Below are 27,886 nucleotides of genomic sequence, written 5' to 3' on the forward strand. Positions count from 1 at the left end.
TGTTCAGCAGCGACAGTATGCTGTCCATACCTGAGCATTTGTTCAGGGCCCGGAGCAGGTAAACCCTGTGCCAGTCATTCCCTCCATCCTCACACACCGCCTTCACCTGCTGCAGGAACTGAGCCTCCATTTCCTTAGGTCTGCCTGCATTTCACAAAAGAACATCAAAACTTGTTACATCAAAAATCTTAAGGCCTGTGTCCAGTGTCCACAGAGCACAGTTTTTTCTGAGCGCTTTGCAATTTTGGATATGTCTGCTCCAAGCGCTGTCAGTTGAAAACATTTCTGCTTTTCAGAAAGCACTAGTTAGCTAGAGAAGCTTGTTTTTGGCCATGTCTTTCAGATCAAAACGACCACAACAAAGACCGAAAAAGCCCATTTGTTGGAGCAGATCGGCCAGGCTGACTGGATGTTGCCGCCAGTGAGTGTTTACTTTAATCTCCATACATTAATCTTTCTCATCGTTCTACAGCTGTCAGATTGAGTGTGAAAAAGCTCATTTATACAAAGTGTGAGAGCAAGAATCTTCCGGTTGGTTGTAATGGTGAATAAACAATGTCAAACAAATTTAAAGTGTCATAAACAGATAATAAAATCCAAGGGAGCAGGCTAGTCTGTTTTATAAAAGTGGTGATACATTGTTGAGATATTGTTTTCATAGAAACACAAAAAAAGCGATGGGATGGGGCTCAGCCCAGGGCCTTTCTGCCAGAAAATGTGATATGTGGACAAAGGCCTTTTGTAATCTTGTACTCCTCTAAATAGAAACATTGCAGTGATTGTATCCAAACAAAGTTGAGCATTACAGACCTTGAGCTTCGGCAGCTTTTAGCAGCTCTGCAGCAGTGCTCAGGTTGACCCTCAGCCGGGCCGTGTTGAGCAGGAACTCTGCGGGGTCCTGCTGTCGGTCCGGAGTCTGTTTCTTGGCAAAGCTGCTCAGGAATCTGATCTCTGCCTGTCTTTGTTGTTCTGCACTCTGTTCCACTTCTCTCGCTTCTGAGCAAAGCAGAGAGTCCTGAGAAGAAAAGTAAACATTTTCAACAAAGAGTGATAGTATCTGGTTGTGTATTAATGAATGTTTTGCAGAAAAAACAAGTCACAAAGTAATAAGACAATGAAAGACTTGTGTTTTACCTGGAAGCAGTTGACAAACAGCAGGTAGAGTTCAGTACGGTCTTCTCTGTTCAGGAGATTCTCCTCCAGATTCTTCAGGTAGGTCTGAATGTGAGCCTTCACCTGATCAAAACTGAGGAATACACCACCGGTTATTGTAAATGCAGTAAGAACGCATTTGGGGCACTTATACTTGAGAAAAGTTCAAAAAAGTCAAACTTGTAACAGCTTCATGTGGCTGTGTGTTAATGACATTTTGTGTTAAGTGTGTGGCTCAAATAATCTCTGACTACGAGAATCTTCAACATTTTAAATAAAAAAAACTAGAGTCCTGATGTTTTTGCATCACAAATAGGACAACCTATTTTTGTGAACATCCACATTACACTCATAAGAATCTTCTATAATAATGCATTACAAAAATATATATATATATATATATATATACACACAGTATATAGCAACATTGTGTTTGTCTGTTTTTTTTACATTATAATGCATCTATGTTTTAAATCAGGCTCTATTTCTCACTAATCACTCTACCAAGATAGTAAAGATAGTTTTTAAACTTACATTAAAAAAACGTTATCTTTAATAACCCTATACATATGACCCATCACCCAACAGGCTGGAATTTGGGAGATTTTCATTTCCATTGGTATCGTTGATTTTGGCATTATAAATAAGATTCAATTACGGAAACAGGCAAATGTTTTAATACATCAAAAAAAGAAATACTTTTCACATACTTATATGTATAGACACTATATTGTACTTGCTGTGTAACTGCGTTTGATTGAGTAAAGGGTTTGAGTAATTTCCCTGCACATGCTCACTGGATCCATGCCCTCACCTGTACTGCAGCAGCAGTTTGGGCAGCACAGAGCGCACCACTGGACTGTTGTCCACACACTCCAGGAAGGGAGTGAGCTCTCTGGTCCGGTACACGTCCCCTGCAGCACAACGAGGATTAAATACAAGAGTAAATGCCTCGTTAGCACAGCATCTTCAGTTAACTGGTTATTATTATCATTGACTTATTGTCTCACTGACCGTTGGCAGAGACCAGTAAGGAGAAGAGCAGCTCCACCACCCCCTCCCCGGGCGTCTGTCCCTCTGACAGGCAGAACCTGGACACCACCTCCAGGAAGAAGGAGTTACAGCAGTCCCTGATCGCTGCCTGCCGCGCAAGTGCTGCCCTGAACCAGGAAAATAAAAAAGGTACTGACAGCTGATAGATTTGTCAGACAATAGAATCAGGTGGCCATACAGTAATGAGTGTCTCAGACTGATGCATATGGCTACACAATTATTTAAAAATTGTCCTGAAATTGCTAAATTGGACTAGTGCACAATCAAAATTGCAGTAAGCACAAAATGTGGGAAAAATGTCATTGTGAAAAACATATTGTGGCGCTTCAGAAAAATGTTGGCCCATAAATTGTATTCTTCAGAGTTTAAAAAAAATCCTTGTTTGGCACAGGTAATCTTAAAAAAGAAACACACGTTATTACTCCCTCTAATATAGCCATCCTATGACAATTGCAATATCAGTCGAAATAATCACAATTCGTTTTTTTTTCTTTGCAACCCAACTGATAGAAACATGGTATGGTTGAAAATCACAACCCCTAAAATTGCTTGGGGGCAGTAGAAACAAGTCTTAAACAAACCATGACATCATTACAATCAAATAGTATGGTGAACTTGTTAGCCAACAGCTGCTCTACACATCCTAAATCTTAACGTTAGCTATAGTCTACAATAAACACATATTTTTACAGGCTATCCTGTCTCATCATAATTATCATTTTTATTACCATTCAAAAAAATGTCATGCATTTAAAATGACCCATTCCTTAATTCATGCAGCAATAGAATTCTGATTCATTCAATACAATTCCTATAATTTCCATGAGTACTTTTTCTGAACTCACTTGACGTCAGGAGAAACAGCCGGCCTGAAGTTAGGTGGCAGGTCTGCCCTGCATTTAGGACAGTAACTGTGTTCCTGAATGCAGCGTTTCAGACAGGCCAAACAGAAGACGTGCTGACAGGGCAGGACGGCCGGCTCTTTGAGCTCCGACAGGCAAACTGGGCAAGACATGCCCAACCTGTGCAGAACATATCATGAGAAATCATTAAAGAGTGCTGCAGTGATGACGTATTCATGTAGCCAACCAGGGAGTCAGCATCGCAAGGGCTAACTCGACAAAATGCAATTGGATTTATCCATTCCATTTTGGATTATTGCAAAATATTTGGCAAACACATTTAAAATGCTTACATGTTTTGTTCAGCAAGATCATTCCCACATAGGTACCACTGTTAGGATTTTTGAAGCCTAAATGCTATCACTAGAAGTAAAAAGCTAACGTTAGGCTAAAGAGGAATTACATCAATTCAACTCTGCTAATGTTTGTCGTGATGAGTAGTGAACCTTATTTCAGGCATCTTAGCAACACATTTTTTTTAAACTGTTTGCTTTGAGACAAAGTAACCGGAAGTGGTAAAATGCTAACGTTGCTAATGTCCGTGTGTTAGGCACCATTCCGGCACCACTCTGTTGCACTCTGGAATAAGAACTTTATTTTAAGAAGATTATTGTTTTACTTATTGTGTACATTGCAAATTAAAAGTAAGTATTGTATTGAATTGAACAGTGAAGCTGTGGTTAAATAATAGGCTAATTTGTCACATTTTAAGCTCATTGGTATAAATTCAACTAAACAAAAACAGAGAATGGAAATTGTAAAGGCAGATCCTGACCTCAGGTCCCTGCTCATACACTCATCGTGAAAAGAGTTGAGTATCCGGATCAGCTGCTGCAGTGTGTCCACAGTCTTTACATCCGGTGACTCCTGCATCAACTGTTAGGAAATACGAAAAGGAAGTCTTAAACATGTCTTCTTTTTTCCCACAATCTGACTGCTGACAACTACAAAATAAAAGTGTTTCTGTTTTTAATGTTCAACTATTGCAAATATGTTTTGTTCTTGTCCCTTAATATACTTTTTGGTACTTGTTATTATTTTATTTCTACTATTCCTGTTAGGTTCCGAAGTTGCTTTAGTTGGGGTTTATACTGTGTTTAGTAGCTGAGGCTTTCCACAACACCTGAAATAAAGGCTGCCTTTGCAAACAGAATAACAATTGTGTTAACATTAACCTTCAGGTTAAATAAGTGCAGGTGCTATTTCAAATAACAAATTCATTCACAAAAGTCATTGTTTATGCTTTTATCTGCTTATTAAAATGTCGCAAGTCACCAACAGTCATATCATTTCAATTTGTTTTTCAGTCATATCAAGATGATTCACAGAGCCTAAAGCTATTTTACTTACGTTCAGGTGAAGGTTGCAGTGTTTGAGAGCCAGTTCTTTCAATCTTGAGTCATTTTTATTAACTTTAAAAATGATGTGCTGTATGAAAGATGCAACAACCAGCATCCCATGCCACAGTGACCTGAAAGGGCGAATGAGGTCATTAATAAAAAGTCTATAAATAACTTTGTTTTTCTCCTCACTGTTTATCTTACCACACTCACCTGATGGAGTCCAGTTGGTGCAGACAGCTGGGGTTGCAGAGGGTTCTGTATTTCTGACCGAACGCTCGGTCCAGACACGGCTGCAGGAGTTTCATCCTGCTCACGAAGGTCTCACACTCCTGCTGGGACGTTACTGTCAGCAGTTTAGTCTGTTCAACAGACATACCAAGAGCTAGAATATCCTCCACCTGCAAGAAAAAAGAGACATACAATAAAAGATTATGACAAGTTGACATGTCTTAAATCACACATATGTATTGGCCTATATCTCAGAATTTTATTCATTTATGTGAAGACAACTGAATTACGTAGTGAGTTTTAAAGTTTGGATTATTATTTAAGATTTAAACTACAAATCTAATTGAAAAGTGGCGCGGTAAAGACCTAAACACAAGTTATATTAACAGAGTATTCTTTCCCTGAAAATCAGCCTGTTCAGCATTAGTATGCCAATAAAACAACCCAATGGAACAAAAGCCAGGCGTTATTGAGAAGAAAACCAACATTGAATTTCAAAAAGAAAATTAGGCTTTTAAATATGAATTAAAATATGTCTAATACAGACCAAATTTCCAAGGTTCAAAAAAATGAATAAAATGTATGTCTGATGCAATATTTAAAGGAAATGAACTGCTCAAAATGTATCCAAATTGCTTAATTTGAACAAACGTCCTGGTGTTATTACTCTCTGTCCGAGTGTCAGATGTTCATTACTGGTATTGTTATGAATTGAATATAACATATAATATCAATTATGATGTCAGTTAGTCAAGGATCGTCAATTTACTCAATGAGTTAAAAAAAAAGGGTTCCCTTAAGGAAAAAGGCTGGGAACCACGCAAAAGGTGAAAGGAATAATTTTAGAGGTATCTTAATAAAAAACGGAATATCATTTGGAGGTAATGACAGAATGTGAAATACTATTTTCTTGTACGTAACATTATGTGTCCAAACTATTTCAAAATAAATACAAGAGTCACGTTCTAGAGATTCCTTAAGGGTATTCTCACCATTTCTGGCGGCTCCCTCTTTCCCCCCTGCTTTTGAACATCGTGGGCTAGCTGGGGCTGCAGCAGAAATATGTGGCAGAGAGTGTCCAGTCTCAGGGCAAAATGTTTGGCAGCAGCCATTATCCAAGCAGGAGAGAGCTCAGTGACAGCACCCAAAGACGTCTGAAGCTCGGACACACAGCCCAACATGGCCCTGGTGAACACCTGTGTAAAAGGGAAGAATATTACTGGCTGTTCCCTAAAACATGTCTGTCCAAATGTTAGACTCAAGATGTCCATACCGTCAGTTCATCCGTAGACTTGATCTTCAAAGCGAGCAGCAGAAAGTCTTGTAGAAAGTGGTGGCCGTACTCCAATCTCTCTTTTTCTGAGAGCTTCTGGAAGTGACTGCCCAGCCTGCTGTTGGTGAAGGAGCTCACAAACTGGAGAATCCTCCCTGTACCATCCTCTCTTACTAAGAAACAGTCATAAAACCACAACAAAAAATTTGACACAATTCGATATAGATCACGCTTACACATGCAAACATTATAATGGTGGCTAAGTGAATGTACTGGTGCAGTGCATGAGAAGGACATCAGCTGAATGAAAGTAGGCATAGACCCAAACTGTTGATAAGAGATGTTCTATAGTATACAAAACCAAGATAAAGGCAAACCTGGCATGAATTCTGATTCTTCCCACAAACTTTCAAGGTGGATTCTGATGCGCCAGCTGAACGGGGCAGCACAGGGTTTTTCTTCACCATCCAACAGGAAGAAGTGATGCACAAGCACCTCCTGGTCTGACTCACTAGAACATATGATAATCAAAGAAAAATGAAGCCTTGTGTTGCTTAAATTCACTCTGTGACTTATACAGAAGACGTAATCCACAATACCTTGGGTTTTGGACGGTTGTTAAACCCAAACTCTGTGAGTCTGCCAGGATGTCCAACCACAGCTTTATCAGGCCCTCGCTGAGCCTGTCACCAGAGAGCAAGTCCAGATTTGCATACCTGTCCATAACTTCCAACATGTTCGCCAAGATCGGAGTCACGGTGGACTGCAGACAGCGCCACAGGGTATGTCTGTCAGTTGAAGACACAAAAGAAAGCAGAATGTGATCAAACCGTTTATTAGAAACAAGAAAATGTTCCACATTTCAACAGCTGTGGTTTGATTCATGCCGAAAACAAATCCCCTTTTCTTGTTCGGTTCTCTTTTCTTTACAAGTTATATTGCTAATGAACGTCACCTCCAAGTTCCACCCTCCTGTAGAGCCTGGCGTTTCTGGGCTTCTCTGCTCACCCACTCCTTAGGAGAACGCATCAGTTCTTCTCTCTGTGCCAAAGCCTCTGCCAGTCTACTCAACATCACCTCCTGAAATTGGGCTTTAACAAAATACAAAGTTGACATCAATCAGAAACAATTCCGATAGAACGTTTTTAGACTGAGCCTAATAGACATGATGAATCACAAAAGTGATCTACAAACCCAATCATTCTGGTCAACTCTATAGTAATAACCTACAAGTAAAATGTTCTGATGACTATGTTTACCTCCGATTTGCACTTCATCAGTTCTCAGAAGAGTCAGAAGGATGTGCATCCGCTGCATGCCTCGCGATGTCACACCATCGGGTTCCCTCATCAAACCCACAGCTTTTTGGATACATGATCTCACTAAGGAGAGGGTGTCGAGATGGGCTCTATCTCCCTGTACACAAACATAATTGAGTTAAATTCAAGCAACATTAAGATATAAGATTTGTTTTTTAGAGGAAAATATTATATATATTGTACCAACCTCAGAGTCTTTCCTTTGCTTCAATGTTTCTCCATCTTCATCATGTTCTATTGAAGATTAAGAATACTGTTTATTTTCGGTGCAACATTGCATAGAGAACAATGAGATCACTTCATGTAGATACTCAGAAACACACATTTAATACACAAAGGTTATACAGTTTCTACCTGAAATTGCAGGGTTAACTAGGCTGCTAATGAGAGTTCCACAGAAAACCAACAGGTTCCGGCTCATGTCGTCTGAATCCCTCAAGTCATCAATATGCACCGACTGCCAGACACCTTCGTTTACAAGAGACAAAACATGACTTTAATCTAGTTATGAGTCATGTATAATGCAGTAGCAAATAATTTAACTGCAATAATGACCACATTCCATAAAGTCCTCACCTCCTTGGAAACCAATGTATTGGGATTTACTTGGGATCCTAGAAACCCTCACAATGAAAATCACCCAACAGGTCTGATGCTCCAGTGTCATCAAGTAATTCATGGTGCAATACCTGAAGGCAGATGAAATCATAAACACACGTGAATTGCCTGTAATGTTGTTTTTATCGTCTGAACCTGCATATAGTCATGTTTCAATCTGAATCTTGAAATGGAACCCTACTTTGCTGATGCTATGAGCTCATCGCTGCAGTGGGATTCCTCGAGGTCCATCTGGATTAGCATGATATGAAGAGAGTTGTCAGCATCTTTGAGGAAGGCCCTGACACAGAAAGAGTAGAGTAAGAGAAGATTAAAAGACACGAAATAAAGAAAAGAACCATGCTATGTATGTGCATAAAGCTGAGTTATGATTGGTCATAATAACACCGAATGTGGTTATGATTAAATTGTTAACTGTCAGATTTACAGCATACTTTTGGCCATAATTGCGCAGCCCTACAAATGAACTGAGATTTCCACACACATATTTTAAGCTATTGTAGTACGCCCGACCAATACAAATCAGGGTATTAGGATAATGTCACTACTCATGTGGTTCCTTTAACTGTTCTTTATTAAGTGTGCAGAGCAATGTTGATTAAACATGGTAATTTGAAGGTTGGATATTTGTGAAAAATGTTTTTTGTATATATTAATAATTGACGATGTAAAGTAATTCCAGTTTAATGTTACTGTTAAAAAGACGGTTATTTTTGTAATCCTTTTGTTATTATTGTCACGCTTGGTGGCTTCAATGTGTTCATTTGATTCAGATACAGGAAAAGTTGCTTTTGGAGTGGGTCTCATATATAGCCCTTAAGGTCAGAATAATGAGTTCCTCGATAAGTCCCCCCCCCCCGAAAAAGCTTTTAAAAAAACGTATCAAATTCCAATTGAAAGAAGGCCATTTTGTGGTTATCTGAAAATGTGGTACCTTATATTGTTGCAGAAGGAGATCTCAGTGTCAAACTGGTGGAGTGACAGCATGCGGATCCTGTCAGTTTGTAGTCCTAGAGCATTGGCTAAAACGCTGACATCTGATCTGGTTAGCAAGCCCGAGAATGTAGTTATCTATGCAAAACCACAAGGTGGAAAGTTATGTAGAATTTGTAGATATTGCAAAAAAATAATAAAAACTAAATTGGAGCAGTAGTGCTAACCTACCTCTAGAAACTTGCTGGACCCCTCATGCTTGTTCAGGAAATCTTTCAGGAATTCTCTAAGGCAGTGATGATGCTGTTGCTGGAAGTACAATCTCTGGAGTTTCTCCTTTTCTTTGTTTGCCAATTCTGAAGACTTGAGCCTCACAACAGCATCCGGGGTTGCACAGTTCAACAAGAGACATTTAGCTAAATCCAAGACTTCTTCTTCCTCATTTGCTCCAGGAGACTCAACAGCGTTTTCTGTTTCCATCGGTTCTTCAAGCTCAGACATCACTTTGTTCTCACCATCACATACCTCAGTGGATTCATCATCGTTCTTTTTCATTGACTCAATTTCTTGCCCTTTTCCTTCAGTCTCTATGTCCATTGCATCACCCAACTGACCATCCTCTTTATCAGGGTCTTCTTTCTGTTTGTTGGCATTTGGTCCATGTGATTTGTTTGGATCTTGTCCTTCCAGTAGGTCTTCTTGATCAATTTGTTGATGTTGTCTTACTGTACTGTCTTCACCTTGTTGTGCTCTCCTTTCTAGTGCTTGCAAGAGAGCACTGGCACAGGCATCTCCATGGTGGCCAATGAAAATATCAGACAACTTGAAATATTCCAAGGCCTCACCTGAGAAATCATTCACCCACTCCTTCAGTTTGTGGTGAACCCTGTGTTGCCATGGTTCCAGATCGGTACTCCTATCCACCCTGTGTTTTTCAAGCCTGTTGATGAGGGGCATGGGAAAGTGCTCATAGACCTTCTTCTGGTCCTCTATCACCACCAGTCTGAAGTGTGTATGGACACGACATTTGACTCTGTGGGAACCAAGACCAAGATCAACGTATTGCTGATTACTGAGGTAAACGTAGTACTGGTTCAAGGCATCGTACAGGCTTTCATAAAGATTTTGCATGTTGAGGAGGATGACAGTACGTCCGGTCTCCATGCAAGTCTTCACACGGTTCACGTTACGGCAGATTTGGGCATATTCCTGGTCCTTCGGGAATCCTGAGCCAAAGACTATTTCAGGAGGTGGATAGTCTCCTTTGGCGAAGATGTGTTGCTGAAGGAAATGGAGAGCTGCATTGTTGGTGGTCAGCAAAAGGAGGTAACGGCTCACATGGTTGGTGTCATGGTCAAGATTCTTTTTCACCATTTTCAAGGTGCTTGGTCTTGGAATTTCTATTAAGTTCTGGAGAACCTTGTGGAAGAACATTACAGGGTCAAAATCCTCTGGTTGTCCACTGAAGTTACACAAGATGGCCTCAACCAACTGTCCACCATCTGGCTCTTCTTGTGTTGAATCGACAACGGCAAAGAGCATTTTGACCAGGCTATAATAGTCCCTTAGACCAAAGAACTGATTATTTGTTGTCTCATTACAGATACTCAAGAATGCCTTTGCCAAAGATGGGAACAGGTGTTTGATTTTCAGAAGAATTTGGTTGGAGGAGGAGCAAATTCCCTTGGCAGTTGCCACAAGTTCATCCTCAATCGGATCACATCTTGACACAAATATTCCTCTGTTCATTTTTGCTGGGTCAAGAGCCCAGTTGGAAATTCCAACAAAGCCAACCTTCATGTGTGGATCTGGCTTGTCGTTGTCAATGCAACCATCCTCCAAGAGAGGGTGAAGAGTCTTCAGGGGCATCTTAGGAGAATCTTCTGCGAGTCCTATCTCATCAAGGACCACCACAGATACATACTCGTCCATGTTTTTGTCCTTCTGGAAACGGGCACAGTTCCTGAATGTGCCTATGATTCCCTCTGGACTTGAGTGAGGACTGCACTGGAAGGAAACCATATGAACTTGTTTGAGTTTCTTGAATAGTTCACAGTGTGAGTTCTGGCCTTGCATGGCATCAGCGACCACTGTTTTAGCAAGCGACTTCGAGCTGCCTGGCTTACCAACCACAAAGAGTGGGATCCTGAGCTCAATGCAAACCACCATGAGAAACACATTCTCTTTGAGAGCAATATTTTTGGCTATGGTCTTCCCTGTCTGTATGTTCTGAAGGAAGAAGTCTTGACAGGTTGAAATCTCTTGCTGCAATGCTGTTGAAGAGCCATAAGGGTCTGGAAAGTATCTACAAATCACGGAGAGGTACTCATCTTTGGCCACCAGAGATGGGTAGTAGCAGACCCCAACTGAAAGAATCAAGCACTTCAGTGTTTTATGAGCCGCACTGAGGGGAGAGCAGTTGTTGAAAAGGACCTCGTTATGCTGGTAAAACCAAACTAGCACCTTCATAGTCCTCTCCACATCTCTGAGACTCACAAAACTGCACTCATTCTTCCGACCTCGCATATATTCCTGCGAGGCTGCCAGCACATTGGAAATGATGTCCTTGCAGGCTGCTGGCAACCGATGTTCTTCGAGTTGCTTCTGCACAATCTGTTTGATGTAGGAGTGTTCAGTTGAATCACTCAATTGACCAAAATCCCACACCAAGGAAGCCATGCTTGGTGGCAGAGGATGAACTCTGTACACCAGCTGCCTCAGGGGGACTTTGCCAAGGCGGTCTTCTGTTTCATCTGCCTTCACTCTGTATCCTAAACCAGCACGTTCCAAACGTTTAACCATTTCAGGTGAGTGCTTCCTGTAAGGATTACATGCAGCAATTATTTTTAAGCCACTGCCTGCTTTTAGAGGTTTCCCTTTCATTGATTGGTCACACAGGATTTCCTTGATGGCAAAAAGGGCCTCTGTCGTGTTGCCTTCGTCAAAGAACAAAATGGTGTCTAGTTTGTGAGATCTTCGGTTATTTACAGCAAGTATCTCTGCCTCTCTCACTTTTCTGTAGATCATCTCTGCTGTTGTTCCACCATGAACCTTGACAAGTACCATGTTTTCCACAGGTTTTTGCTCCCTCTGCAGAGCACAAAGGAAACGGACTAATCTGGTTTTACCACAGCCTGTTTCCCCCATGATGACAACTGGAATTCCACATCGGAATCTCATGTGTATTGCCAACATCTTCATCACATTGTCAGCAGTGAGTTCATATGTTGGGTCTGGATCAAATGTTCTGTCCATTATTCCTTTCTCTGCACCAACAACGCATGAAATCCTTTTGATTTTGTCTGCCCGGGGCAACTGATCAAAGTCTTCTGTGAGACAAATCGTTTGCCGTTCCAAGTCTTCAAAAAGTCTTTGTGACATCACATTTTCTATCAGGACTTTGTTGCTTCGAGGATCAACTGCATTGAATGTGTTTTGCCTCAGACATTTCCGCACATTAAAGCCCAGAAATGACATTGAGAATCGGTCTGCATTAAAGAAAATGTATGGATGAGACTCATTTTCCCAATGCTTGCGAATTGTCAGACTGGCAAGAAGGTCATCTTCCAGACTGTTATTGATGTGCAGCATGGAACTTTCATCAGATGTGTTCAGAGATGGCGTAGCAAAGTCTTTTGCCATTCGGATCATAAACTTCACAACGAAGCCTTTGAAACCGGGAAGCTGGTCAGCCAGAAAATCTGGATTACAGAAAATGGAGTTCTCACAGTCTTTCAGTTGCACATTGAGGAACCAGGAGAAGTTCTTCAACTCTGCCCAAGATGGATCTTGCATTCCACAGTTTAACAGAAAAAGATTGACACAATCAATGTGATTTCCCTTTCTGGATCCTTCCTGGTATTTAAACCGATCCAGATTCTGATTCTGACCGTAGAGCTTTAAGTACTGATAGGGTCTTTGAATACCCTCACTGCAAAACTCCTGCTCATCCATGAGTGGATCAAAGGTCGATTTTGTCAACACTCCTTTACTGTCCACCAACTGCTTCACCTCTTTTGGAGGTCTACAATGGATGGTAGGCAGAATGTCAAGAAGTCCAAGCTTCATCTGAGTGAGAAAAAATACAAATAAAAAGAGGTATGGTATCAATACAAAAATGTTTGGCTTTACATTTGAAAGTGGCAAAACCCCTTAATTGAAAACGTTCGTATCGCCTCAGGACCAATTATAGAAATATGCTGTCATTAAAAGCTGTAACTTGACAGAGCTTAAAGATGTTGAAGAGGACATATTATGCACATTTTAAGTTTCATATTTGTATCTTGTGCCTCTACTGTGGCATGTTTACATGCGTTCATTGTTAAAAAAGGTCTGTATTTTTCTCATACTGCCTGTGCTACCGCAGCTCTTTTCTCCCTCTGCCTGAAACTAGAGCCAAGTCTGCTCTGATTGGTAGCTCAGTGGTTCCCAACTGGGGGTACGAGGACCCCCCGGGGTAATTGAGGGGATTGTAGGGGGTACATAGAAAGATTAGGGGTTGCAATATATTTCCACAAAAAAACAATTTTAAATCAAGTTTCTTAAAACTGGTGTCCTGCCCCCAGAACTATCAAAGCTTAGGAACCACAAGGAAGCCCAAGTGTCTAATTGAAAGCTCTAATCTTATCAAAAGATGTTCAAACTGCTAGAAGTGAGTCTTAACATATATTTTTTTCACTCACAATAAGTGTACATTTAAACAAGTTTAAATGCATTTGTATTAAGGTTGAGTTATACAAGTGATTTTCATTCAAGGAGCAGTTAGGTTGAATACGATTGCAAACAGTTCTCATCGAATCATCACAGATGAGAGAGGGTACTAGAATTGCGACCAGGTCAATGGGTACACGAGACAAAAAAGGCTGTGGGAACCACTGCGCCAGCTCTGTTGAGATTGGTCAAGCGCTTAGTGATGTGTCTGAATGTCGAGCTCCTTAGCTTTACAAGGTGGTGGAAGAAACTATATAACAAACTACAGGAATAGGAAAACCCAAAAAGCATAATTGGGCCTTTTTGAGGTCTAAAGATCCATATAACATGACTTTTTAATGCAGCATTTTCTGACAGTTAAAAATAAAAATAAATGAATACCTCTTTTGGTTGGTTTTGAGTGGATTTGTATGTTCTCAGGACCTCAACTGTAATCAAATGAGAAACATTTCTTCTCCACAACATGCCATGGCTGTCACTCAAACAGCCCAGTACCAACAGATGGAACAGGAGCTCCTCTAGACCTGAACGGACCTAAAGGGTAACAACAGTACAGAAAAAAGACAGACTTTCAAGTACAACCATCAACAGAACAAGGCATCTGCCAAGACAAACAGCTGTGCATACTTACTCCAGCCATGTCTATGTGCAGGATGCAAGGGTCCTGCTCTCTCAAGGGGACAAGTTTCTCTGAAAGAGTCTTTATCAAGGAGTCCATATCAACACATGGCTCAATCAGTCTGATCCTGATATGTTTTGCTCTGGGAGATTTCTGCTGGAACTTCTCAAACAAACGATCCACAAAAAGGGATTTTCCTATCGAAAAACAAAACAAATGTATTCCGTCAGGATAAATGTTTCATGAAACAACTTGAATATTGTAACTGTATGTGTTTATGGAACTTTGAATGATAGCATTTAACCAATATTTTTTACATAAAAAACTGATTCAACATGTGCCTCTTTGGATAAGCATTATCATAATGGCATAACAGTTAGGGACATCCTTACCAACTGCAGGGCGTATAGATGACACCATCCAGACTGAGAGCTTATCAGGAGAAACCTTTGTGACAGGGTTTTGTGGGATGTTTTGTGTGAAGTGGTGATGTAGATATTTCCTGGCAGTCTCTGCTGTTAGATTCATGCCAGCCTGTACTTTGAAATTGCTGAAGAAAGAGGGTACATATCTGTGCTGGTGCTCAACCGGACTGACTATAATCAGGCGATAATGAGGGTTGGCACTTCTCTCAAGAAACTCAAAGAGCTCCCCAGAGGCCTCACTGACATCATATCCCAGCAGCCCTGGATTGACGAGAGAGTATATCTTCTCCCAGTTTCCTTCTGAGCCCTGACCGAGGGCTCGGCGGAGAAAAATCTCCACCTCCTCTTCTGTGGTTTCCTCTTTGCAGACTAGAACCTCATCAGTAGATGGAAGAGGTTGATCTGGACTCTGCATGTAAAAAGACAGGATGGTGGTAAAAACTTCTGCACTGGGACAAATCACAAGATTGGGTTTTCCCTCCTGGAGAACCAGTGGAAGATTTCTTATGGTCTGTTCCTGGTTCAATTCAGAGAGGCATGAGAGGAAATTGGCAAGAGATGGGATGTCCAAGTGCTCGTCGAGGTACTGTGGCATGTTGTTCTTGAATTTACACCAGAGTTTTTCAAGACTGTCTTCATCGCAGTTCATCTTGTCATCAGTGTGCCCGGGTAGGGCGCCCTCTGCAGCATCATCATGACACTTCAAGACACCATCATCTTCATCCTCTGAGGAAAAATCCATCAAATCAAGAACCTCCTCCCTGTCCTCTTCACTGTGTCCCGGTGAAGCTGGTGTTGAGTCCATAGAAGGAACCGATTGATCTTCATTCACAAACTCAACATCTTCCTCTTCCTCATCATGCTTTGAATGAATACTTGCTGCATTAATGTAAGCTTCTTTGACATCAGTAGGAGTGCACTGAGGCTTTATGGGGAAAAGTAAAAGCCATAACTGTGGAGGAACTGGCGCATGACGTTGTCGTTGACACACTTTGTGTATCCAGTGGCACAGGTACACCATCTGCTCTGAGGTGTAGTGGTTCAACAAGTTAAAGGAGGAGCGCATCTCACTGATGAAGGAGCACCATTCGTCTTTGCAGCTATCCATGGAGTGAGTCAGCTTTTGCAGCTGCTCGGTCACCTCGCCGTAGTACGCCATCTCTTTACCCCGCAGGGATAAGAAGGTGGCTTTGATGCACGGCTGCTGCTGTTGTGGGCAGCATTTGACCTCAGCATGCCAATCCCTGAAGAGCATGTTGCCGGATGTTTGCATCTGTTGAAGGATGGTGCCCAGTCTTTGAACTCCTTCAAAAACCTAGAGCACAGGAAGGGATGTATACAGTTAAAATCAGAAGAGAAAGTAGACGCTAGGGCTGCACTCGACTTAACATTTTTCAAGTTGACCAATAGTCGCCAACTAGAAAATGCATTTCCTGCAGAAAATGCGTGCGAATGCTGTAAACTGTGAACATTTATTTATAAAAAATGCAGAAAAAGCTTAATATTTAAAAGAAAAGGTTTTAAAAAAGGTATAAACAACAACATGTATAGCCTTGATGTCCTGAAATAGCTGAATAATGTAATAGTTGAATGGTTTCTGCAGCTGAAAATAGGCTGAAGGAGTTAAATATCAGATGTAAGTAGTAGTGAATGAATGTGTATTAAGAAGAGAAAAGAAAGTAAAAAGGCTTGGGAAAGCAGCAGAATATTTTGACTGCAAACTTTTTGACTAAAACCATACGTCACCAATAATGTATAAAATATGTGGAACCTGTTGAAGTCTGTACGCTAAAAAACAAAAAGCATTTGTGGATATCACAACTTTTGATCAGGCATTTGTTAATCTAATTTGTGGATCTCAATTTTCAGTTTGGATTGGCTTTTAAACACACAGAGTTTTGAGACAAACTTTCCACTGCTTTAGCTTTTGTAAGATACAGAAACTGATCTCCATAAAATAATTTACTTTGAAAACAGTGGGCTTTATTACAAAGCTGTTCTTTACAGACTTTTTTCAATAGGCTACAAAACATCTAATAACATATTGTTGTTTGTGTCTGCTTTGTGGACTTAAAAACTAATACCATGTTATCGTCTCTCCCACAGGTGGTGACTTTAGCGGTGTACAGTTTTTTCCTGGTGTGTCTGATTGGTCGACAGTTCTTGGACCCAAATCAAGGCTATCCGGGCCATGACCTCGACCTCTATGTGCCCATCTTCACCCTGCTGCAGTTCTTCTTTTACGCTGGATGGCTCAAGGTCAGAGAGAGGGTCACATGTCATATATTTTATTATCTGTGCACAAGACCAGGATCACATCAATAATCCATGTAGTTAGCTTGTAACACGTCCTGTTTTGTCCTGTAGGTCGCAGAGCAGCTGATCAACCCTTTTGGAGAAGATGATGATGACTTTGAGACCAACTGGTTGATAGACAGAAATTTCCAGGTTTGTTTGATGTTACTGCTGCCTTTTCTTTCTTTTTCTATTGTTACACCTTACCTATATATTCTGTTATTATTATTATTATTATTATTATTCTGTGTTACAGGTTGAGTTGAGCAGATCTGAGACTTAAAATCTCTCAGAAATCGCCGTTTTAGCTACAATAACTACAGAACAATTATACAGAGTAGAATAAATGAAACAGAGAAGTCTATTTAAACAAGAATATAACTTACAGTGATTGCTGAGTCAGTAGGTAGTGTCCTCACCGGCTCAATCATGCCTTTACTTAAATATATATTAAATACATTATATAACATTTCCAGATTCAAATTTCCAAAGAATAACTTGCCCTATGTTATATATTTTATACAATACACTAGAGTTTTCAAGAGGAATCCATATCTTTTTTATTATTTATCTTGTTTTAATTTGGTCGCCTTCAAAGGAGATTTCTGCCCACACCTTGTGTCCCGTGTGTTTGCTTTGGGGTCGATTGGCTTCATAGTTGACTATTTATCCAGTTTCAAGTCCTATCTTCACAATGCACTCTTAGATTTTAAAACCGGGTGAAGGATTGAAGTCATTGGATGTCTGAATGTTAAGTTATCAGAGAGACAGGCTGAGCTGATGTTAGCAGTTAGCTTATGTTCCATCCTATGTTTGCTGGGGCATTTTGATTTTTAACGTGAAACTGCGTTTTTTTAGTGTTCTTAGCCGGTTTTACTCACCAGTTTTGAAGAGGGAGAGATCTCAAAGGAGAATTTGGCTGCCCGTTAAAACCCTACTGCACAATGATCAATAAAGGAATCCTAACCGGGACAAGCTGATTGCAATGACACCAATGGTGGTGAAGACACCGCCACCAAACTCCAACTTATGTTACTGTTTTGAGATAACCCTAGTGTTAGTAAGTTACACACACAATTAGCTGTTTGCATTTTCTCTGCAGGTGTCCATGATGGCGGTGGATGAGATGTACGGAGATCTGCCGATGATGGAGAGAGATCGATACTGGAACGACTCCAACCCCAGACCTCCCTACACTGCCGCCACTCTCTTTGTCCTCCGCAAACCTTCCTTCCAAGGGTCCACTTTCGACATGGCGTAAGTCTCTGGGTTTTACCTTTTTCGTGTGTGCCTGACTTGTGACAGTAATACTTTTGATTGTAATCCTCCCCAATGTTTGGGAAAATGTGGGTGATGAAAGTGAAAGTATTCAGCCTCAATTCAAGAGGTGGTTGGAAGTTATCCGGGCTGAGAAGGTGAAAATAACCAATCATAGAAATAAACTGTTAAGGTATATCCATGCAATTGTAAGGTAAAATGTCACTACATCTCTTGACAGGATCCCTAAGGAGGAGATGCACTTCCAGCCTCTGGAGGACATCGCTGAGAACATGGAGGAGTCAGGCAGTTATCACCCCAACATGGCCCTCTTCAACCGCCTACTCAACGCCGCCCCTTCCCCCACTGGACTCATGGGAGGGGCTCTTCGTCGCACCTCAGCACAACTCCAGAGGCTACGCCACTCCCCCAGCATCGACCAATGCACCAGCGATGATGATGATGACGACGACGAAAGTGTTAAAATAGGTAAAGGTGGGTCGCTGCCGTCAGGTCTGGGGCAGGACACCCAGAGCACCGTGTGCAGTGTCAGGGACGAGAAGGGCCTGAGGACACCGCTGCTGGAGGTTCATTTTGGTGCGAACACCGAGAGGCAACGTCATTCTGTCTTCAATGAGAAGAAAGAGATGAGTGAAGTCGAGGAGAAGAGCGATGAAGAGTTGTACATAAGGGAGGAAAGAGAGGAAGTAGAAAGTACAGTTGGGGAGATTCAAGCTCCTTCATCACGGCTTCTACGTCCCCCCCAGTCCTCCAGAGAGACGTCCACTCGTTCAGCATCAGCAATTCCCTTCACTTCCCGTCACCGCTCTGCCTTCACGTTTCACCCGGCTGCCGACTCCGGTCTGGTGCACAGCAGCTCCCAGCCGGCCATCAACCACAATAGAGCTGTGCCCACTATCCCCAAACCTCCTCTTGGTGGAAACAAAAAGTCTTTCCTCACCGTGCCATCTCACAACGAACCTCAGCGGTTTCGCAGTGTGAGTATGGGATCAGAGCTCACTGGGTCTTAGATGGACATGGGGTGGTGATGTTCCCATTAACTTTTGGCTGTTTGAAACCATAATGATCGATCCATTGCACGTTTTTATGGATAAAATTTGTAATATATACAAAAATGAGCTTGCACGTCTACTTTGAATCTATAAACTTTTGGACCAGAGTTATCAGTTTTTCCAATTTCATAGGAAAACGTTGACATAGGAGGAATCATGTCTTACTGAGTCTGTATGAAAACAAACATTTCTGTTCATTCAATACAGACATTACAAGTTTGTGTTAAGCTAGGCTAGACAAGTTGTATTCTAGTTTAGCCTAGCTTAGAACTTAAACTAGAGACAGGGGTTTTCTGATTGGACTCCATCAAAAAAGGAGGAAGCAATCCCTTACAATTTTACTCGGTGTCTAAGCAGCTAGCATGTTACACACCAATGCATTCAATTGTCACCTAGGTTTAGTTGCGAGAGTCAACAACCTCACTGTGAGACAGGACTTTAGAGATGTAATAAGCTAGCCTGATAATTATGATAGCTTAATAATTAAGATAGTTTGTTCAAAAAGCTAGCTTATAGTAGGCTAATTTACCTAGTTGCTCCTTATATCTGTTGTCAGATACAGAAAATAACAACAACATGTGATTGTTGGAGTTGCTGTAAGGAACATTTGTGCTAAACAGGTTGAAGCTATATGTGTAAAAAGAAGATAAATAGGAGAAAAACGGGCTTCAAATACAAGTCTTATGTGTGTGTAAAGTAAAATATTCTGGTTATCTGCACATAATATTGTAGTATAACAATTTATTGCCTGTAACATCAGAAGTCTGTTGTTATATTTAGCATTAATCAAAATTTGGACTGAAAAAATGCTGCTGAAATGACAAATGGGTTACAGTTTTCTTTGCTTACTTTTTTGGATTGTTTGACTGTAAATAGAATGATTACTAATGCATGTCTGTTACTTAATTTAAACAAATATTGAATGAAGAGAATGAGATTACCTGACTTTTTTACACTAATGACCACATGAAAAGTTATAATTAAGGTTTTGCATAATTTCTAAATGAAAATGTATCCTACCTGCAAAAATAAATGTAAAAAACTATACAACACTGAATGGAGCAGACAATGTGGTGATTATTAACACACATTTATGTATAAAACAGACAAAAACAATACTTTATTATGACACATTCTAATAAGTGCCAAATATCACTCCAGTTCCAACATTGACCAGCAGAGTGTGATAGCAGCAAGCCAAATAGAGCACAGCAGTGACTTAAAGGTTCCATGTCATGCTTTTCTGGTTATATACAGTCTATGGTTATTACCGGTCCCCTTGTGTGTTATATAGCTTTTTACGCATGTAAACGGTCTGCAGAGTCACAAACCCTCAAAGTACACCCTGTAAAACTCTAACACAGAAAAGACCTGTCTATGCTGCCCCAGAACGCCTCGTTGGAGATTTCTCTTTTTCTTCCTGGGTACAGTGACGTATTTGGGTATAGTGACGTACTGTTACGTTACGCCCGCGGAGCCATTACGTCCAAATGGATGTGGTTTTATGCTTTATGAACGTGGACAACAGAGAAACATATTCTTCATGACCAAAGTTGGAATCGAAATAAAAAAGGAAAGTGAAACTTATGCTCGTCACCCTCTCCCTCCGGTCCACATTAATACAAATGATCACAATATGTATGATTGTATGAACTATGAAAAGATCTTAAAATCAATACAGATGTATTTATTATAAACGTCAGTGTATATCACCATTCAAACATCTTTTAAAAGTTTAACAAACCCCACACAGCTCGGTAAAGACTGTGAAATGTTGACTTTATTTGATAATTTCAGTAAAAACTAATGTTCATATTTCTCTTTTTGATTATAATACTGATGAATACTGATCAAAACAAAGCACTTTGGCAAGTTACCGTTTTAAAATGCTTAATAAGCACCGTAACTTTCATGATATCATTTCTCGGTCATAATCGGTGGTTTCCGTGAACGGCCGGCTGTTGTGTGATGGCAAATGCTGCGGCCGCAAGGCATTGTGGGGCAGCATTTTATCCTCTCCTTTAGTAAAGGGAGGTCCAGTGGTTCCTAAGCTAAAGGAGGTTATAAAGGAAGTTCCAAGGAGCTCCAACAAGCCGTTTAGGACAGAGAGTGAATACACATACTATACAGAGATGCTGTATGAGAAACCAATGTGAGTTTGGAAAATTGCACAATATAAATCTATTTTAGTATACCTCAACAATGGAATTATGATCAGTAGAAATGGCCATTACATGGGACCTTTAATAAAACAAATTCACCCTCATTCCACAATCTTGCTTTCCATCATGCCCAGTTGTGGGCTGCATGCCTCCGTTTCTCCTCCCAGGTGGATGGGCTGCAGCCGGAGGGAGAGCGCCCTCCTGGCCTGGGTGGACTGTCTCTGTTTGGCCAGGAGCTTTGTAGTCCTTAAACACACTGTTCTGCTGCAGAGCTGAGGACTGCAAGAGGCCAAACACCTGTCAGCTAGTCAGGACTGACACATGCTTTCATTAATGAAGAATGCTGCTGCTACATCTACTACTATACCAATGAATGTGTAGAATATTACTTACACATGCCTTGGAGCCATATTGGCATTTTTCTATATGTGACTCGACTGCATGCATAAATCAAGGCCATGACTCAATCCTTTTAATGCTATGGTCACACTACAAACATCAAAAGCTGCAAACAGCTACATTACAGAAAGTCAGGCAGCGTCGAGTGTCTGACTTGTGGGAAGCCATTGATGTATAATGGTACTTCTTATATCAGAGAAAGCACTTGGCTGTCCAAGTCCTACCCATAGATAAAAGGGCAAAAGTGCATTTACCAAGTCTACTTACCAAAAGAAAAAAAGGCATGCGAAAGATCAAGTTAAAAAGATAAAATAAAAAATGTTGTTTCATTCAGCTCCAACTGTTAGATTCACTGTTCTTTAGCACGTGCGTTTCATTGAACACACATATCGCTACACCCCATGTAAATGTTATAAATGTTCATGTAGGTCAGATTGAAATGTATACATTTACAAGGAATGTCTTTCCTTGTGTACTCACCATGCTTTGCCAGGCGGTCAGGATCCGTTTCTCCTCCTGGTCCTGTCTGGACTTTATACCATCACCCTAAGTGTCTTGTAGCATTCACATTTGAATAGTTAACAAAATATATTAAGATGCCTAACATCACAAAAAAGTAGTTATTAGAAATCTGGATGGACCAAAACTCACCTCTGGGGCTGCTGTCGTGATATCCAAAGGTCCGGCCTCCTTGTTGCTGGCCATTTTTTGAGACATATCACCAAACACCAACCCGAATTCAAACAAAGAAATGCGTGTATGACTGACCGACTGGTAAACCAACGGCCCCCTGACCTGCTCAGTTTGTCTGCTGCTCGGTGCTGCTCTTGGCTGTATTTTGCAGCGGAGGCCCTGGTTTTGTTGTGTGGCCGACAGAACAATATGGAGAGGTGCTGCAGGCTTAAACGCTCTGGCTCCTCGCCACAGTCAAAGACGCCATCCTGCTGACCCGCGCACATTCGCTTTCAGACAGTCGTTCAGCAGGCTGGAGATTAGTAAATTATCACCATAACAATATGCAATTAACTAGACAATATGTTGAAATTTAACATGTTACGTTTTGAATCTCGGAATCATATTATAAATCATAACCTGATTTACAAGAGATTACAAAAGATTATTTTGTATTCTTGCGTCATTTCACACTTAACTGTTTTCACACCGATCCATGAGTTAGTGGGCATGTTTATCTGTCTGTTTAACTGCGTCATAACTTGTTTCAGTAACCCAGAAATGCTGTAGTTCCCCTAATTATTACTTGACCAGCATCAAAGGCAAGCAGTTTCAGCATATCAGGAGAGATCAAGCCACAGAAAACATGTCTGGCTACTGGTGGCGAGTGTGTCTCTATTTCATGTCTCCCAAAGTCAGTTTGAAAAAAAAAAAGGTCAACCCATTCCTGTCTTTGTGTTGGCTTCAGGGGAAATGTGGTTTATGTTTTTGTCATTAAGTGTGAAAACACAAGTGTGGGGGAGGGTTTTCAAAGAACTGTGTTTGTGTGTGTCAGTTTCTCTGGAACCAGGAGCAGGCAGGCTTACTGAAACTGTCTAATTTAAGACTGAACTTCGTCTCTGCCGCTCATCACCAATGAACAAACAATCTCACCATATTTACCACACAGGAACGTGTGTTTGCACATATCAAACACCTTTTCTGCTTTTCTGCTGAGTGTGCTATCAGTTTGTGGGATTCTGTGGAAAAGAAATGAGCTCCTGAAACGGAAAATACATACAACAAGAAAAAAAACACAAAACAAAAAAAGAGGGAAGATAAGAAACTTTCACAGACAAGTTTCGTGGAATCTGCCTCACATATGAATGTTCACTCTGTTATGAAAGAGAAGCATATCACAAGGCCACAGGAGACCTACAACGCACTGCAGATTCCTGTTAGCTTGCAGGGCCTGAACATCTGTTGTGAAAGCTTCCTCCTACTCCTTCTGAGCTGCAGTGCCGCAGACGTAGTTTCCTAAAGATTTCTGCCTCATCACAATCAGTTTCCCTGCATCAGCTCATCACATGAATCAAGCTTGCTGCAAGGTAGATTTGAAAAATAATCAGCTCATATGTATAAATCTGGCAAAACAAAAGGAACATTTCACCTTATCTTGTTCTTTTAATTTATGACCATCATTTTTATCAGTTATGGTAACATTGTTCTCACAAAAATAAATATCTAGGAACATGGCAACCTCGCTACAACAAGCAGACAGGTTGTGACTTGTTTTATGAAGCAAACGTTTCATGATGGTTAAAGTGACAGTTGGTTCAGCTGAAATGTCCGTAATAAACCTTTATTGTACCGTAAAACTCTCAACTGCTACAGTTTTCAACATTAGTCCGTGACCCTTAGGGGCTCTTCGGAATTACTGCAGGGGGCCCCCCAAATTAAAGTTTTTTAATCTTACTATTTTGTCAAATAAAAATCCAACTAATTGAATTTACACAACACAGATATCATTCATAGTGTGTATCCTTTCACTGTTTCATGAATCCTTGCAATAATTATAGCTAGCTTATCTAAGATTAACCCCATAGAGTACCTATCCGCAACAGTGAACTCCCTGGCTACGTATCATTATTTAAATTACTTAGTATTGTATAAAATGTTTTTTTAATGCATGACAATGAATGTACATGATGCATTTCATGTTATTTTAGGCCCAGTTTTGTATGAACCAACATTTTAGTAGGCTGTGGGCCCGTCTTTCAGGTAAGGGATCCTTTTCTTGAAAAAGTCACATGGTTTACAGTAAATACACCACGTCAGAGTTAATCAGGGAAGTTGGACTTTAAACTGAGGTGGATTACAACAGACAGGTGTGGGCATTACATTTTACTACTTGTCTTTGTCTAGGTCACTAACCTGAGGGGTTTGTTTTAAATAATGTCTGGTCATCTGGCAGTTTGTCAGGTGAAAATTGTTGACTTTTTTCAAAAAAAGTCTCATTACCATTGAGAACCAATATTTGGAAATACAACATTGTTGTATGAAACAATAATTTAAATAGACATTTTGTAGGCTCAACGACCCAATTAAAAAAGTCTACGTGTTATACATAATCTCAATGTCAAGCTTCCTGGATAAAATACAAGAAAATAGCCATACACTGTTTCTCTGAGATGTTTATGATGTAGAGGTTGGTCACTAGAAAGATACAAATATGTATTAGAAACAATCACTGGGTGGCCAAACTACACTAAAATGTGTACCAACTAACAGATATAGTCCCGAGAACATTTAAAAATACAATACAGCTCCATTAAATACAAAAATAAAACATGGCTGTAAGTAAAGAAATGTCACTTAGCCACAAAAAAGAATAACTTACACACACAGTTAAATCAGTAGTCACATTCATACACTCCCCCATATTAAAGAAATCATTAATATGACCGCAACAATATTTATTATGATGTGATGGTTGAGTGAAATACACACTCAGACACACTGTTAACAACAAGGCAATAATATGATCCAACATGCTCTTATAAGTGAGTAAACACACTTGTGACTCCACTCAGTGTTTATTGTACTAACTCTAAGCCTGTACTTTCACATTTGTTTTTGTCTGGTGTGTGTGTGTGTGTGTGTGTGTGTGTGTGTGTGTGTGTGTGTGTGTGTGTGTGTGTGTGTGTGTGTGTGTGTGTGTGTGTGTGTGTGTGTGTGTGTGTGTCAGGCACTCCCTGTCTTACACACCCTGCGACATGGAAAAGGACTCTCTGTGCATAAGGACCTGTCTGTCTGGTTCTCCGTGTGTCTGTGTGTATCTGTCTATCGCCTTGTTGGTAACAAGCTGGGTCACTGAGTCTCTATCTCAGTCACACACACACATAGTATCTTTTTGGCTGTGTGCTGTACACACTTTATTCAAACAAGACCACTTTATCAGCATTGACTGACCCAGAATGAATCAGCTGTTTGTTAATGGTCTGTCTGACATAGTAATGTTATCAAGATGGATGGAAGCAAAGAAAGACTTGTTTGTGAGGGCTAGTTAAGTGTTAAGTGTGTGTGTGTGTGTGTGTGTGTGTGTGTGTGTGTGTGTGTGTGTGTGTGTGTGTGTGTGTGTGTGTGTGTGTGCATGTGCGTGTGTCTGTGTGTGTGTCTTAGATTATTACGGTGTGTTTAAAGCACCCAATAGATAAGATTTGTCCTTTTTCCTGTTTATCTACAGGAAGTTCATCATTTTGGGGAAAACCCTCAGTATTCGATAACAATACCACTCTCCTGTTTGCATGAGAGCAGCTGGTTTGCTTAGCATAGCATAAAAGCTGGATTCAATGAAACAGCTTGCCTGGCTCTGCCAAAATGTTAAAGGGGCACTATTATGTTTAGGGTTGTTTTTGGTCTGCAAAGACTAAAATCCCAAATGTCCCTCCTTCCTGAAACGCCTCCATTGGTCTCCTTTTTACTTCTGTAACATAATGACATCACTTGGTTACACTCACATTTCTATTTAATTTAATTTCAAACCTTTATTTAACCAGATTGGTCCCATTGAGATCATAGATCTCTTTTTCAAGGGAGACCTGCATTGGCAAACACTTTGTACGTGATAGGCTAAGGTGCAGGACATCTCTAAGCGGATGAACAATCACAACAGAGCCTCATGTAGACACAGTAGATGCACTAAATACAAATATGAACCTGAAAATGTGTATAATAGTGCTCCTTTAAAAAAATCTGCAAACCGGGACTGCCACAAAATTACTTATTTGTGTCATACTACAAAAATTGTAATCCTGGATTTGCAAAAACTCTCGTACACTCTTGCTCAGGGTTTGAATGTCAACGATCGTGTTTGCTCCCTAATTATCAGCACAATATGTACTTTAAATGTATTCTGTGTGTAGGTTTTGATCTTCACTCTGCTGGCATTAGCTTACAGTTATATAATTTGGAACCAAGTTATATTAAACAGCAACAGCCTTCTCAGATGTGCTTCCAAAGGATCATTTTTATAATCTAATTAAAATGGTTCATGGTCTAATGGGGGATATATATTTTTTGGCAGGGGTGAGCTGGGGGTGGAAGTGAAGAGTCTTTGATGTGAAATCCCCCTTCACGCAGTGTGGAATAATTCCTTGAATTCTGTTTTGTGAAATGCTGGATCTCAAACCGGTTTCTATTTTTTCCTATGGAGCTAGACCTGGTAGTATTTACACCTGGGTGTCACTGCAGACGTGTTTCCCTGCCAGCTGCCACCTGCCACACCAGCCTGGCAGCTTCCTCCACCCGGACACACCACTGTTTATGTCTGGGCTGCGGCCCTCAGCAGCAAACATGTTTTTCCCTCGAGGATCAGAAATCTGCGCAGACACCGTCTCCAAAGTCAGACTGCAGGTTATTATCGAAGTCAACTTGAAGATGTTATTATTTTCCTGAGGCTTAGGTGGAGCTGACTTTAGGGATTTCTACAAAATGTGAGCAAGCTCGGTTTGTATAGGAAAAACGTTGTCATTAAAGGGACAGTTCAACCCATAATACATATGATATAAATGTTTTCCCTTTATATTCATCTAGATTGTTTTGTGAATTAGCTTTGATCCAAAGCGACTCAAAATACAGTAGTACACAAGCTTACGGCAGAAATATGGGGTAAAGTATACTGCCCTAGGACACTATGAAATGGTTACTGCAGTTGTCCGGGATCAAACTATTGACACTCTGATTAGTAGATGCCCATTTACCCCTTGAACCACATGTGCCCTTTATCTCCAGATGTTTTCCTACAGGGCTTAAGAGGTCACTGAATAGTTGATGACAATCAAAATAAGAGATGTTGTGTTGCTGATTTCTGTAAAGGAATAATTCCTCTATTTTTGGTAGGAACTTCATATAATAGAGCTAGATGGCATGCTGTTTTGTTGCTTAAATTGCCCAAAAAAAGAAATAAAAAAACTCAACAGCAATGACTCTTGCTTTCATCCTGCTAGCTCCAGCTACCAAGTTACTTTACTCCGCAGGCTTCGGATGTCAAACATGGACTCCAGGATACTCTTCAACAGGTGCACCATAGAGAGTATCCTGACCTTCTACAGGTGCACCATAGAGAGTATCCTGACCTTCTACAGGTGCACCATAGAGAGGATCCTGACCTTCTACAGGTGCACCATAGAGAG

The 27,886-nt window shown here is 40.6% G+C and overlaps 2 protein-coding genes across 3 annotated transcripts in view; one reads left to right on the forward strand and one right to left on the reverse strand.

Annotated features, from left to right (window-relative positions):
- The window catches only part of pds5b (PDS5 cohesin associated factor B), a 464,227-nt gene that overhangs the window by 86,274 nt on the left and 350,067 nt on the right, over positions 1 to 27,886 (reverse strand). The window lies entirely within an intron of this gene.
- Positions 17,940 to 20,177, forward strand: LOC104959397 (uncharacterized). Its single transcript, XM_010787283.1, has 2 exons — positions 17,940 to 18,127; positions 18,369 to 20,177. Exons 1-2 carry the CDS (start codon positions 17,979 to 17,981, stop codon positions 19,156 to 19,158), a joined length of 939 nt encoding a protein of 312 aa, XP_010785585.1. The 5' UTR covers positions 17,940 to 17,978; the 3' UTR covers positions 19,159 to 20,177.

The sequence above is a fragment of the Notothenia coriiceps genome, unplaced genomic scaffold (assembly GCF_000735185.1).
Source record: "Notothenia coriiceps isolate Sejong01 unplaced genomic scaffold, NC01 NC01_scaffold00030215, whole genome shotgun sequence".
NCBI classification, from domain to species: Eukaryota; Metazoa; Chordata; class Actinopteri; order Perciformes; family Nototheniidae; genus Notothenia; species Notothenia coriiceps.